We start from the raw sequence: 14394 nt of genomic DNA on the forward strand, positions 1-14394 counted from the left end.
CTCAAATGCCAAGAACAAAGCTTCAACTCACACACCAATTTCTTCTCATATTCAACCTGTCTAATGAAGCTACAAATGCTTCCTTTTATTTTATTCCCACGGGTCCGTTCAACTCATATGGGCAATGTGGGATAAATATGTGTAATATAAAACATATATTAAAATACCCCTTATGTCTCCCTTGGGTACACATCACCATAAAATAAATATTAAAGTAACACTTTAATATTTTACAATTAAATTAGACGTTACTTTAATAAAACTTCAGGCATTAAAATGTATTAGCAATCGGACTCCGAATAATGCAAGTGATAGCTCATCAGAAAGCTCTCACCGAGGAGTATCGAATCCAATCACCAAAATTGACCTGCACTGTGTCCTGCCGACTTACTAAAAATAGTAAGTATGCCTGAAACTGAGTAAATCAACTTCGTTTTGGCCCAAACTGGAAATGACTAGGCCAAAACACTCCAAGATCCCATTAAACCCTTCATTAGCCCTCGGGACCATGTAGAACAAGGCTAACGCACACACACTTGGTCAACTGCTAAAATGGGGACATTACATACGCTAAGGAACCACAACTCTCCCAGCCAGCCTCATGAAAGAGCCTTCCTCTTCCAACTCTGACTTAACACTTCATTGTCCTTCGAACTTGCACCACTTGACTTTTGATCTGAACTCCAAAGTTTGCACCACTTGTGCTTACTTTGTCACTGCTTGCTTATTTTCGAAATGAAATGCCTAGGCCTCCTTATATAGGAACACCTTGGATAAACCATTAGTCCTAACTGTTATGCAAAATAGGTCCTAACCTATTTTACTGTACTGCATAAATTAATTTAATGACCAGTTACATCAATCAAGGATATCATAATGACTATTTTGGCTAGCCCTATCCCAATGCCCAACACATATAATGAAATAGGCCCATCTTAGCTTGATGCAATATTTTGACTTACACAACACATAAGTCGGTTATATAGTGTAACGCCCAAGAAAGACTTAACACCCAACCTTGGGTCCTATTTTACTTGATTCAATTATCCACAAGCTCATGTCAGCCTAATCCAACACTTAATCAAATCATGAGATCATGTCGCAAAGTCTTGACAAAATTCCATTACGAGCCAATCTTGAAACAACCTGGCCTGTGTCGCTAAAGACATCTTCTAAGCTACAAAGATCACCTAGTCTAGCCAAGCCATTCTGCCAAACTGCCTACTCCATCTCATGAATACATCGTTGATCCGATGTCCAAGATCTAGCCCTATGACATCACACACACACACACACACACACATATCGTGCTCGACAAAAGCAAAATACTATGAATATTGAACAATATATATGAAGCGTAAAGGCTTAATTTGTAAGCTCAATCACAACAAGGGATAGCTATTGGAGTCTTTCTATCAAAGTAGAAGGATGCACTTTAATGTGTAAAATGACTATATCTTTAATGGTAGGTCAAAGTTGCTCATTGGTTGTAGTTTAGAGTAGGTTGTATAAGAATTTATAAGAAAATCTTAGTATAATTAATTATATTTTTATTGTTTGATTACTAAATTTTAAATAAAATTTGAAATTATTATCAAATTAATTATTTTCTTATAAGAAATTAGAGTTGCCTACTAGCACTATTTTATAAAACTTTGTGTAGAAATTGAATAGTTAAGAGCGTTGAAAAATATATTTTATCATTTATGATTAATATAATTTATATTTAAATGCTTATTTATAATATAGTGCTAGATTGGTCAATATAATTTATATAATGAAAGAGTAATGTTATATAGTAGCTTTTTAGGAATATTCAAAGAATATTTATTTTCTATTAGGCCCTGTTTGGTTGATGGATTATGATTTCAGAATTGGTATCCAGAATCCTTGATTTGGGATTCTGGAACTTGAAATCTAGGTTTCGGTTTTGGGGATTCACTTTGGACCCGTTTGGTTCACCAAGAATTCAATATGAAAATATGCATTTCCTCCATTTGGTTGCACATTTAGGAACTAAATTAAATTTACAAATTTTCTGTTAACTCAACTCATAAAAGATTGCAACTACAATAAATTGCCTCCTCTGCTCTGGAAACCGAAGAAAACGAATCGTAGGGAAACCAAAAAACAAGCAAGCCTCCCCCATTAAAATGTGGTAATGGTGTGATTAAAGTCAGCTTAGAAACTGCATCTTACCAAACACAACTAGGAACTCGAGCACGTGGCCTGGAGAGAGAAAATCCCACAGATCTTTTAAAAAACAAAGTGTATCATTGGAGACCTTCAACAATCTTGCAACGTGCCCTAACGTGCCACTAGAAACACAACCATGTAGGTTATTAAACAACATAACAGCCAAGGGCCATGGTAGATGTGATGGAAATGAAGACCTCTAAATAATAGCCAACGACCATGGCAGCCCGGGTAAATTGCCCCAATTTCTGCGAGGTCGAAAATGGCAATGGATATTTCCCAGTGGGAAATGAAATAGCTCCCCGCAGATGCAAAAAAAAGGCTCCTCGCGGATGCAAAAAATTATGCCTTTCAACAAATATCGTATGCCCATTTTAATAAAAATTGGAATTAAAACGGGTTTATGACCAATTCCAGCTATTTTGGTGGAAGACGAAATCCACGAAATGGGCTATAAATGAGGATACGGAATCCCATTTCTATCAAATTCTAATTCGTGTTTCGCACACCCAAACAGTGGATTGAAAAGTTATTAGGATACGGAATTCTAATTCCACCTCAAATCCACGAACCAAACGGGGCCTTAGTGGAATTAGAATACTTCTTACAAGTACACTAATTTTTGCTTCTAATTTAATGAATGATTCTTAGAATTACTTAGTATCCATGCTTGACTTAAGAAATTGATTGTGGAGATTTAGATCTATGTCTTATGTGATTTTCCATACAAGATTTGGTAAAGATAGCTCTTTAATAACAATTTTATTATTTTTAAAATATAATAATTTTTTAAAAGAATTTCATATACATATAAAACAAAGGCATACAATACATAAGGAATTTAAATCTTGTCTCTCATAAATTTATATTTAAAATATTTCATGATTTTTTTGGGAAAGGTAGTCCAATTTAGCTAGTTTTTTATTGTAAAATTATCTATCTTTATGATTGTAAATTCAAATTTGGATACCTATTTGTATATTTTATCAATAATTTATTGCTAATTAAAAAAAAAAAAAAACTCAAGTTTAGTTAGTTAGACCAATTAAACAAGGAAAGAGAATATGTAAGAAATTATTATACATGAATTTTTAGTATGAACATTTTAAATTTGTAGAAATTGAAAAGTAATCCATATACACTTATAAACAAAAAGGAGGATTCTCGCCTAGATTATGTTACCTTCAAACAAAATACAATTATTATTACCACAAATAACAATAAAGATGGCATTGTTTTGAATATTGTATTCAAACAACAAAACTTAATTGAAATCGAAAACAAAACAATGACTACTCAAGAATATCATGAAGAATATAAAGCCTATCGACTTAACCCTTGCACCCTTAAACAAAAATGTAAGTACTAATTATACATTTTTAAAAGTAAATTTCATGCCTACTGCATAGGAATAGATAATTAAATCAAACACCTCATCCTTTACTTCATTTGTCCAAAGGCCAATATATTTTGAAGTTTTATCCTCCCACAAAGGAAAAAAACCTCGTCTTTTCAACGCCACTTTCAATGATTAAACAAAATTGACTTAAAATAATAAAAATGTATCGGAGAAAAGTTAATGCGTCGATAAAGAGAGAGTTGGGCAGTAGCTGTATATTTTTCCCGGAAACTTCCATTTTTTCAGTGGCAAGAGTATATCCCCACGAACTGATTCTACCTATTTACGCAAATCGTCAGCGTGCTGGCACGTGAGATCTTATACTCGTTTGTTCTCGGAAAACCAAAAAGAATGAAACAAAAGGCAAAAGAAAACAAGGGGACAGCTAATCTGATGTCAGTCAACAGTGGAGTAGTGTGGGGCAGCTCATCAGGTACATTGAACTGTTAATAGGCATCCACTCAGAAAGAACTAACGAGGAAACAAATGGGAACAAATTGCAGAAATCTGGAAGGAAAAATAAGTGTTTAAAGGAAGATGAGGGCAAAAAAGGGGGCAAAAGAGTCCAACGATGGATTGATCAGCCTTGCTAGCACATCTACCAGCTATGACAAATGATGATGAATAATTATAGAAGAAGCCGCCTCGCAGGATCCCACGGGGGATTCGCTGAAATGTTTGCATTTTAAGTGCACATTCAGGCTACCTGAGATTTAGCGTTTCATTCTGTGCGCAGTACGAAAAGTACGAGAAAGAGCTAGTGCCGGCGGATTCTTGCTTGTTGACTACATTTCGTGCTGGGGACGTCCAGGGTTGAAGAGTATTATAATTGTTTTGATCTGGGTCTATCAGAGTTTTGCTTGATCTTCATAGTCACTTCAGGTTTGGACAATTGGGATTTGGAATCGTGGGTGCTTAGTGTAACTAGGGTTTGGATGAAAACTGCTTATTGGGGCTAGACACTGTTTTATTGTTCATTCTGGGTGTCTTTTTGGGATCTGAAAATTGATTTTGTGCGCTATACGGTGGGTTCTGAGGACATTCGTTTCATAATTCTGATACTTTATATTTTGGCGCCCACTTCATATTAGGTGAACCAGGGTTTGAATAGATACCGTTTTAGGGTAACCTGTTATTAATCACGGTTTGACTTTTATGAGTTGATTTTTGAATTTTCAGCCATCAGAAGGTCAAAGGAGTTGACTGTGGGGAACAATTAGCGGGCGCATTGGTGTATCTAGAGGTATTTTCTATGTGGGGAATCTATATTAAATTCTGAGCGTCTTTTAATTTTCATGGGCAATACATGCCGGGGATCTTTAAAAAACATATATAGTCAGGGCTTCAAAGAGCCCTCCGATCGCTCTAGGAAAAACAGTAACATAAATAACAGCAGTGAACACAATACGAGCAGGACTGACTCTACTTCTGATCTCTCAACTAATAGTTTGACATCGCGTTTGATCTCAAACGATTTTGGCAAAGAAAGTTTTAATAAGCCATCAAAGAAACAAGGGGTCGTTAAAACGGATCAAAATCAGAATCAGAATAAGTCCGATTTGCCAAACCAGAATAAGTCTGCTTTGCCGAGCCCCAAGGAGGACAGCATGAAAAGGGGGGATAATCTTTCCTATTATGTGCTGGGTCACCGCACAGCGAGTCTTAGGGATCTTTACGTGCTAGGACGAAAATTGGGTCAGGGTCAATTTGGAACGACTTATTTATGTACTGAGATTTCCACTGGCAAAGAATATGCTTGTAAATCTATCCCCAAAAGGAAATTGATTTCCAAAGAAGATGTTGAGGATGTGAGACGAGAGATTCAGATCATGCACCATTTGTCCGGGCATCCTAACGTTGTGACCATCAAAGGGGCTTATGAGGATTCGGTACATGTTCATATTGTTATGGAGCTATGTGCTGGTGGTGAGCTATTTGACCGCATAATACAGAGAGGACATTTTAGCGAACGGAAGGCAGCTGAGTTGACCCGGATTATTGTGGGTGTTGTTGAGGCCTGCCATTCATTGGGTGTAATGCACCGTGACCTAAAGCCCGAGAATTTCTTGCTTGTAAACAAGGATGATGACTCGTCGTTGAAGGCAATTGATTTCGGGCTATCAGTTTTTTTCAAACCTGGTAAGACACTTTAGACAAGGTTCTGTTTACATTTCTTGAACTTTCCCTGGTCAATCTTTTAGGTATTGAAACACTTACGTGGTTTAACTGTGGTCGAAAGTTTGCCTACACTATTTCACAATGATAGAAAGACAATTTTTTTGGAAGGTTTATTTGATTTTTTACTCGTGATAATTTTTTTTGTATTTTTAGATGGTCCTGATATGTTTTTTGCTTTTCTTCAACCTTCCCTGGTTAATTGTTTAGCAACTGTAGCAGTTTAGCTGTTTAATCCTTGGTTTTTAATTTCTCTAAACTGTTTAACAATCTTAGAAAGGAGAAAAAGATTGGAAAGTACTTTTTATGATTATATTTTAGATGGAATATTGATGATAAATTCCTGCATTTTGAAATGGGCCAGTACACAATGGTTAAAACGTTTTGCAGCGTAGCAGATTTTCTTTCATTTTTACTGCTGCACATGCTCCATCTTTCTGCATCTTTCCTTTTTCATCTGATTCTCCTCCCTTATAACTGTGGTGTTTCCAATTACATCTACAAATATCACAATTCCCTATTTTTGTTCTGCCCTTTTTTCTGCTCATCCTTTTTGTTTTTCATTTAAATATATTTGGCATTGCTTTCCTGGCAATTTCATTTTTCATAGCATATATATTCTTGAAAGTCTTTGAAGATCTCCCTTTTGAAACCCATTAAACATGGCGATTTGATTCAAAAACAGAACATGAAGTAATCTTTGTTATCATAGTTTTCTGGATTTGATTGTGCTGGATTCTGGAAATCTCCGACAAAGTATTCATTCAGAAACAGATCCATACCGTGAGCTGTCTCTGCTCAATCTATTAGCAATTGAAATGGTTTAGTAGTTCAATTGCAGTCTGTATTATCTCTTAACTATTTCTCAACTTTAGAAGGGAAAAATTGATAGAACTCTCTGCGGTCTATAAACAATTGAAACATTTTAGTAGTTTAATCTGTGGCTTTTAATTTGCCTTAAGTATTATGCAATATTGGAGAGATTAGTTATGTTTATGCTTTACATAGTTGTATTCCAGACAATTTCGAGCTGGGCCTTTTTATACCGCCTCAAATGTTTTTGTTTCTTAACATCTTGTTCTCTCTATTTCTTCTGTACATTTTCTCTCTTTTTAAATTTCATTCTTGTGTCCAATTCTCCTCTCTTACAGATGTCATACTCCCATCAACATCTTTTAGGATTGTCAAGAACTTGTTTTGCTCTTTTATCTTTGCATCCTTTTGTTTTTCATTTAAACACATTTTGATGTTGTTCCCAAAACATATACTTTGAAGCTCTTCCCTTTTAAAGTGACTGAATTACTTGATTTGAAAAAGAATCTGAAATAGACTCTTAGGGTAAGTTCACATATAGTTTAGAGGCTTAAGCAATATTTGAATGGTCCATTGCACTTGTAGGCCAGGTGTTCAATGATGTTGTTGGAAGCCCATACTATGTTGCTCCAGAAGTTTTATGCAAGCAGTATGGTCCACAGGCAGACGTGTGGACAGCTGGAGTCATTCTATACATATTACTTAGTGGAGTTCCACCATTTTGGGCAGGTGAGAGGCATCTAAAGGCTGCAAATAGATTTCATTCTGTTAAAGTAGCTTTTTCTTTGAAAAGATATATTTATGGATGTGCCAACTCATGTCTGATATTTTTTTAACTTTTATTTTTTAGAAACCCAACAGGGAATTTTTGATGCTGTTCTACGAGGCCACATTGATTTTGATTCAGAACCTTGGCCTTCAATTTCTGAGAGTGCCAAGGATCTTATCAGGAAAATGCTTACTAAAGACCCAGCTCAGCGCATCCATGCACATGAAGTTCTATGTGAGATATTACTCTGCAAGTCTTCACTGTATTTGCATTTGTTAGCAGATCTTACTTTCCTTGAAACATATAGCAAATTAGCAGTGAACTTAGATACTTTCTAGAGTAATTGTCAAGAAAAATAGGAAAGAACTTCTGAGAAAGACTAGGGCTTGTATTTGGAAAGGGTTTGGCAACATTTCAAAATCTTTTTAGAAACTTCATGTGGACATACCGTTTTTTTCCTTTCTATAGAATTTTTTTGAGTATAATTAAACAAGCCAAGTTTATAATTATTACAGGTCACCCTTGGATATGTGAAGATGGTGTTGCTCCAGATAAAGCTTTGGATCCAGCTGTGTTGTCCCGACTAAAACAATTCTCTGCAATGAATAAGTTGAAGAAGATGGCTCTTATGGTAAGCAGACTGGTTTTCTTATTCACACTATTAAGTAATTGTAGACAGGAGGTTAACCAAGGTTAGGTGCATTGACATCCTTAGACGTGATGGCTTGGCCAGTTGGAGTAATGACGAAGACTATATATTTTGTGTCACTTCAAAAAACATTGCTCTTCACTAATGTAACAAACGGATTTTCATAACAAAATAAAGGTGAACTAGAAAAAAGTTTTCCTGGACAAATTATTGAACAAATATATTGAATTCCTTTTCATGAGACATTAATTGCTTTTAACTACCAATGATTAACTAAAATAACAAAGCTCAATTGAAATAACTATTAATGATCAACTGAAATAACTATAACAATTGTAATAACTATAATAACGATTAACTGAAATAATCATGATAACGTTCAATTGAAATAACTATAGCAATGATCAACTGTAATAACTGAAATAACGAATTACTATCTTTCCATACATGAAAGTAAACTAAATGCATAACATGAAAAAGAAAGAAGAACATACAAGAAATATCTGTTGAGTCTTTAATTGGTTGTGAAAGCCTTGACTTTTGGTAAGAGGAGAAGCATTGACTTAGGCTTAACTTCCCAACCTCGGACCATATTTATCCCCACACAATCTATTGAATAGAAAGGCCCTCCCTACCTCGGGATTAGGCATGGGATATTTTTAGTGTAGCCACCTGAGTATTCCAGTGTTTAGATTGTCCGTATAGTTATGGACAAACATGTCTGAATAACTGGCTCTACTAACATCAAGTGATCATAGATGACAAACATGTCTTAAAATGACCTTGGCCAAGTTTTTCTGATGGGTTGAATGACTCGATCACCACCACTCGACTTGACACTAGGGGAACAATAATATGAACAAGCATGAGCTATTAAATGATTTTAATTTAGATTTCTTATTTCATGTTTGACTTTTATTTCCATGTTATTGCAGAGTCCATCTCACCTCTTCACCTTTTCCATGGCTATACAGCTGGTGAGTCCTAGGTGCTAGAATCTTAGAGCAGTCGGCTTTGTCTGTTGATCCTCAACTGATATATGAATATTATATGTTTCTAGCTTTATCACAATCTGTGATTTGAGAAGTGTAATCTTTAAGACTTGTAGAATAAATATCATTTGATTTTGACTTTCAGTGGCATAAATAAAATACGATAACATGTCATGAATACTTGGCTTTTTATTTATCATAAACAACTCTAACTTAGACAAGGTCTAATTGATGATATTAAGCAAGATGATTTGCATCATGATATAATGCTGTAGCTTACTGCTATATAAATCAGAATGCAGTAACAACTGATAATGAAACATATTGCAATGCTTGGATTATGAATAACCACATAACTTGGTATAATTTGGAAAAAGAATGGAGTCCTACTAGACGCTAATGATTCAGCTCTTCCATGGGATATATCTCCAAGCGCAAACTCAGTGTGATTGATAATCATGTTCTCAGCAAAATAAAAAGGCAAAAACGTGGAAGAGAATTGCAATGTTTAACAATGGAAATATGTAGAGATATCGTACGATATTTGCAGAGGTATCCAAATATGGAAGAAGATGGGTGCTAAAAGAGGAAGTCGGATGGTATGGACAGGAAATTGGATGCAATAAAAAGAAGTCGGGTGATATTTATATTGCCTTCTGACTCTCTTGGCTCCATAATATAAGAGGTATTCAAAAGTCTCTTTGGCTTCCAAGAAGCCTTAACTTACCAAGAAGAGACTTGGCTCTTGATTGCCAATTAAATATGCCAAATGTTCATTTTGTTTTTAGCAAGAAGAAATGAATAAATATGGAAAAAGATTTGAAGTTTTTAAATTGAGGATAGTTATAATTTATATCTATCTACTTGCACGTAGATATACTTATGAGGTGGCATCATATTCTCTATAAAAATAATATTATGGTGTCACTTTATTCCTATATCTATGTTTACGTACATAGGTATACATTATAATGATGTGGAGAGATCAATCAAAAACCTTTTGAGGTACGCATTATTTTTAATTAAATTAATTGATGTTTTTAAATATTTATTTAATAGCGTATGCGGGTCCATTGATTGTATCCTGAAGTTCAAGTCGATAGGTCCTTACCAAGGCAATTTATGGTCATACCTGTCAACTTGATAATTGGACTAAGCTAGTATCCCATTCCGTTGATACCATTCAGCAATGCTTCCCCTCTTCATCTTCTCCTGCAATCACCTGTGCAATATTTCCACGATAATAACAAGTTCCATAATAATTCCATAATAACATTTTAAAAAGTATTTAATTATTAACCATAATTCCAAAATCAAGCAACTGCTGAACATCATATGACAGATAATGGATAACGACCATCTTCATTAAACAGTTAATGAATACAACGGATATATTTAACTACCCTCTTCACATGATTATGAAAGAAAATCCATTCAATCTAACGGCTATAAATAAATTTAAAATTAGGTCAAAATTTGGGATGTAACAACTAAGTTTGTCACCCTCCTTCCTTACTCTGTCTTGGACTTGGTTCACCAATTCCATTCTGTTTTTCTAACCATGACTTGCAATGACTCTTGCAATTCAATCATTCTCTCCATGTGAATGAAAGAGGATGCATATTTGATCTCAATAGGTTTAAAGAAGTCTTTCTTAGAGGAGCACTTGAAGAGTGCATGTGACGTGTATATCTACAATATCATTGACATTGCATCGATCCATCCAATCTTCCCCATGACCTTGAGTGCATTATTCATGATATGTACACAAGGACTCCACCAAATATGTCTGAAAGTCACCTCAACTAATTTCCTTGCAACTTTTCACACATGGGTTGCATCCTTCACTACTTGGACCACATTTTGTGGCCCAACCTCCTCAATAGCATCCATCAGAATATGAGGATCGGTGTAATGTGTAATGTCCCCTACTAGGACTTGGCTCAATTTCTCCTAAAAAATTGCTTCTAGCATTTGAATAATGCTTGGGAATGGCATTAGTCATTTTAGTATCCTAGTATAAGTCTTGCAACTAGGTTAACATAACAAGATAAATAAGCACATAAGCAACATTATATAAATAGAATTCAAATTCACTACTATATATTCAACATATGAGATTACTTTGACGTTTTATTTGTGTTAACCATTGTCAGTATGGAGCGCCAACAAGGCTCCTTAGGTTCATTCCACCCATCCTAGGAGCTTGGAACGACAACCTTCATCCAACCTCCCAACTGCACTTGGGGTGTCTCTATTGGCATGGCTTCCTAGCTATCCTTTGTATGCACTTGGGGTGTTTCTATTGGCATGACTTCCTAGCTATCCTTTGTATGCACCATGTCTCCCCTCCAAAATGTGATAGTCGATGGATAAGAATCATTAAGGAATTGTCATATGTGTCACATTATATACAAACATAAATAAAACAAGTTAAAAACATATAATATGTATACCAACAACATGGTCGGATATTCTACATCAGATGGAAGACCAATAAAAATCATGCAATTCATTGTAATATACACCATACTATTGATAAGAATAGAGATTGCAGATTAATGTATATGCACCTTTTGAAATCATATCCTTGAAGATATTAGATTACCACAATCCATGAAAATTATTTGAAGTGCTTCTAGATTAGATTGTGTGTAATGTTTTTGCATCAACGTTTCAGATCACATTTTGCGATCTATCTATTATGATAATAGATAGAGTCTATTATTAGTTAATGATTATTTATATGTAATTTATTGTAAATATTAGAATGTTTATAATATTTAGTTAGGCTGTAGATAAAAGTTTGTTTTCTTCCAGCTAGAATAGAAAGTTTCTATTCTTTACGATTGTTTCCTAAGGAAACATCGTCTCATTCTTTTGTATATATTGACCTCTCAATCTCTATTAAAATCAAGCAAGTATTTTACCAATTACTTTGTAATATGCTATCAGAGCAGGTTGATGAGATTTCATAAAATTTGGCCCTTTTTTTAAAGAAAATTCGAGCCTCTTCTAATCTAGAACTTTTTCTAGAAACTAGTTCTTTTGATTTTTAGAAAGAAAAATTGTTAGAGGTATGTTATGAAACTTTTGCGGTTCGTCTTCGAGGATTTTTGTTGGAAATTGCAAGCTTGGTTAAGGGTTTTGATCCTGCAATTTCTTGGTTGTGGCAAAAGTCTGCTTGTTAGGGTTGCATGTACTTGCATATACTTGTATGTGCTTGCATGTGCTGGTTTACCATGCAATGTCTTGTGTTTTGCATATACTTGTATGTGCTTGCATGTGCTGGTTTACCATGCAATGTCTTGTGTTTTGCTGCCCTTAAAAATATTTTTGATGGGTTTTTATAAATTTTCCCTTCAAAAATTCTGATGGGTTTTCATAATTTATTCCTTCAATTTTTTTTGATGGGTTTTCATAATATTTGACCACTTGGTCTTTGTTAATATCAAGCAAGTATTTTATCAATTACTTCGTAATACCATCATGGGGATGAGAGAGTAATGTAGATCTAGCATGGAAGATGAAGGAAAAGGTAAGGGGCAAGGGGTATGCAAACCAAGGCTAGGTGAAGGGATGAGGAAGAGCTCAACCTAATAAATGAAGACACCAAAAAGGAAAGAGGAAAATGACAAAAAGGATAAAAACTAAAGAAGTTGAATAAAAAGAAATAAATAACAATATTGAGGAAAAAAACAAAAAAGAGAGAATACTCCAATAACTAATAACAAAAAGAAAAAGAAAAAGAAATAGCAAAAGCTAAAATCAAAGAAAGTAAAGAAAATTAATAAAATAGTAATAATAAAACTAACAACAAAAGTAATAATAAAAACAAATAAAATAAAAAATTAAATGACCCTAAAAGAATAAATCAACAAATAATAAGAAAAAATAAAATAAAATACAAATGCCCAATTAAAAAAAAAACTAAAAATAAAATAATGAAAGATGGTCAAAGAAATAAACGAGGGAAAGAAAAATAATGGTAAAAACTAAAAGGCAAAAAAGAGAAGAAAAATAACAATATTAAAAATAAGGGGGACGAAATAAATAATAAGAGTAAAATTAACAACCAAACCAAAAACTACAAATGTTAAAATTAAATTAACACCAACAAAATAACAACACAAGAAAAAGCAAAAAAAAAAAAAAAAAAAAAAAAAACCAAAAACAAAAACAAAAACAAAGGAGAAATGATAAAAGAAACCCCAAAAAAGGAGAAGAAAAATGAAAATAAAAGAAGAAAAGATCATTAAAAAAACTCTTAAAAACCATTTATAAAAATAAAAACACTTAATATAAATAAATCAAACTAAAACAATAAAAGGAAAAGAAAACAAAAAGAACCCAAAGAACGACAAAATCAAAGGAAGCCATAGGGGAGCAATGGCCACGATAAGAATGATTTCGCCGTCCTCGAGGTTCTTTTAGTTTCTTTTCCTTTTATTGTTTTAGTTCGATGTATTTTTATTGTTTTTATTTTTATCAATTCTTTCTAAGGTTTTTATTTTGATTATCTTTTCTTCTTTTATTTTCATTTCGCTTCTCCTTTTTTGTAGTTTATTTTATTATTTCTCCTTTGTTTTTGTTTTTATTTTATGTATTAGTTTTTGCTTTTTCTTGTGTTATTATTTTGTTGGTGAAAAAATAATTTTAACTAATTTCTGTGTTTTTTTGCCTTTTAGTTTTTACCATTCTTTTTCTTTCCCTTTTTTATTGCTTTGGCTATCTTTCATTACTTTATTTTGAGCTTTTTATTTTTTTGGATATTTGCATTTTATAATCTTCTTCTTCTTCTTATTGATCTCTTTATCATCATAATTATTTTTTTGTGTTTTTCCTTATCATTGGTTAATTTATTCTTTTAGGGTTATTCCATTTTTGATTTTATTTATTTTTATTATCCATTTTGTTGTTAGTTTTATTATCACTATTTAATTAATTTTCTTTAATTTTTTTTGCTATTTCTTTTTTTGATAGGTAATTGGCCAAAGCCTAGATTATTTGTTATTAATTTATTATTATGTGTTAATCTTGAGTAGATTCGAGCCCAAGACCTTCTCGATGAGAGGCTGACAATTTATCGTTGCATTGTACGCTCTTGCCTATTTCTTTTTCTTTTTCTTATTAGTTGTTGGATTTTTTGTTTTCTTTTTCTTTCTCATTTTTATTATTTTCCTTAGTATTGTTATTTGTTTCTTTTTACTTAATCTTCTTTAGTTTCTATCCTTTTTGTCATTTTCCTCTTTTCTTTTTGGTGTCTTGATTTATTGGTTGGGTTCTTCCTCATTCCTTTACCTTGCCTCGGACTGCGTGTCCCTTGCCCTTTCCTTTTTACTTCCTCTTCCCTGCTAGATCTGTATTCTTTCTTTCTTTCTTTTCTCTGGTGCTCTCTGAT

General features: G+C 33.6%; 1 protein-coding gene across 3 annotated transcripts in view; it reads left to right on the top strand.

The window, feature by feature from the left end:
- The first annotated feature begins 3779 nt into the window (after positions 1 to 3779).
- Positions 3780 to 14394, top strand: part of LOC149542419 (calcium-dependent protein kinase 26-like) — a 36482-nt gene continuing 25867 nt past the window's right edge. The window contains exons 1-5 of one of the 3 annotated variants that reach the window (XM_089797357.1): positions 3842 to 4620; positions 4775 to 5734; positions 7169 to 7312; positions 7434 to 7586; positions 7868 to 7983. In XM_089797357.1, coding sequence (XP_089653483.1) covers positions 4891 to 5734; positions 7169 to 7312; positions 7434 to 7586; positions 7868 to 7983 — 1257 coding nt within the window. In that variant the 5' untranslated portion in view covers positions 3842 to 4620; positions 4775 to 4890. Of the gene's footprint in view, positions 5735 to 7168; positions 7313 to 7433; positions 7587 to 7867; positions 7984 to 14394 lie in introns of all 3 variants that reach the window. The other 2 variants (XM_089797358.1, XM_089797356.1) reach the window with 2 other exon arrangements.

Source organism: Cupressus sempervirens, chromosome 8 (genome assembly GCF_028749045.1).
Source record: "Cupressus sempervirens isolate cs-2001-9-10 chromosome 8, ASM2874904v1, whole genome shotgun sequence".
Taxonomy (NCBI): domain Eukaryota; kingdom Viridiplantae; phylum Streptophyta; class Pinopsida; order Cupressales; family Cupressaceae; genus Cupressus; species Cupressus sempervirens.